The 1,384-nt window shown below is 36.6% G+C and overlaps 1 protein-coding gene across 1 annotated transcript; it reads left to right on the forward strand.

Annotated features, from left to right (window-relative positions):
* Positions 1 to 244: 244 nt before the first annotated feature.
* LOC110936865 (monothiol glutaredoxin-S1) lies at positions 245 to 836 on the forward strand. The gene has a single exon (XM_022179279.2). It carries the CDS (start codon positions 283 to 285, stop codon positions 589 to 591), a length of 309 nt encoding a protein of 102 aa, XP_022034971.1. The 5' UTR covers positions 245 to 282; the 3' UTR covers positions 592 to 836.
* Positions 837 to 1,384: the final 548 nt, after the last annotated feature.

Genomic DNA, 1,384 nt, shown 5'->3' on the forward strand with positions numbered 1-1,384 from the left:
TCTACCACTAGAGCAACCCAAGAATCATATGCCAATTACAAAAGTTTAAAGTGTGCTTATTTAAATCAACCCATGGCAAAGCCACATTGTCCTTAACACTATTCAAATATTCAGATTTGTGATGTGATGTTACATGAGACATGATTATAATCAAGCATTCAATCAATTTCACCAATATCCTAAAGGATGTATTCCACCATCATGATGAAAAAACCAAGTATAAATAAACCTTTAGAGGGCTCAAACAATAAGCAACCTAAACCTTTTCTCATACATATAAAGATGACCACAGTGAATAGTCTTCTATCTGAGAATCCAGTGGTGGTATTCAGCAAGACAACATGTTGCATAAGCCACTCTATCATAGCGCTCATTAGAAAATTTGGCGCGAACCCTGTGATCTATGAGCTTGATGAGCTACCTAATGGGAACAGGATAGAGAGAGAGTTACTGGAGTTAGGATGCAACCCCAGTGTGCCAGCTGTCTTCATAGGGAAGAAGCTTGTTGGAGGTGCTAATGAGCTAATCACTCTTAATCTGGAAAGCAAGCTTAAGTCACTGCTCATAAATGCTAATGCCATATGGATGTAGGATACAATATAGGTGTATCTGATCTATTAGACTATTACCAAGTCTTTTCTTATGTCTGGTATGTTGGATATGGCTTGATTTAGTTGATAATAATCTCAAGTGTTGTACGGTATACATGGTGTATACTTGGTTGGTATTGTCGTATTGTGGTGTTTTCTAGTAAACAAACTCCAAGGGATGTTTTTCCTACGAGTTGTGTTCCTGTTAACTTCTATATGATATGGATAAGTTGGTTTGTTTAGTAATATGATACCACAAACGATCTGATGGATAAGTTTGTTTCTTTAGTAATATGATATATAATACAAACGATCAAAATAGTAATTTATGTTGGGCCAGATTCTCTCACACACACAAATATTGATCGATGAACAGGTGATATGAGCAAAACAACATGCTCAGCACTTTTATTGATCAATCGGAAACAAAAACCACGCCAAAGGCTACAAACTTCGCTATTTAACCCTAACCAAACAACTTGGAAAACAAGACTCCTATTAGACTTGGACTAGGAAGCTAAATAAACAAATCAAACTAAACCAGGACTAGATAATCATACGAAATATATTATTAATAACGATCGACTCTTTTACGTTTCACCCCTTTTACTTTCTTCATGATTCCGATTCCACATGGTACATTCGTATGCAAAGTGCCCAAACATACCACATTCATAACACCTTAATTAATTCACTCTTGTCTTTGTTTCCTTGGCCCGAGCCTTTTCAACGTCCTCTTTCTCCTCTTCCAAAACCTCTTCCTCATCCCCTTTCACTCTGAAATCACTAATCTC

The sequence above is a fragment of the Helianthus annuus genome, chromosome 4 (genome assembly GCF_002127325.2).
Source record: "Helianthus annuus cultivar XRQ/B chromosome 4, HanXRQr2.0-SUNRISE, whole genome shotgun sequence".
Lineage (NCBI taxonomy): Eukaryota > Viridiplantae > Streptophyta > Magnoliopsida > Asterales > Asteraceae > Helianthus > Helianthus annuus.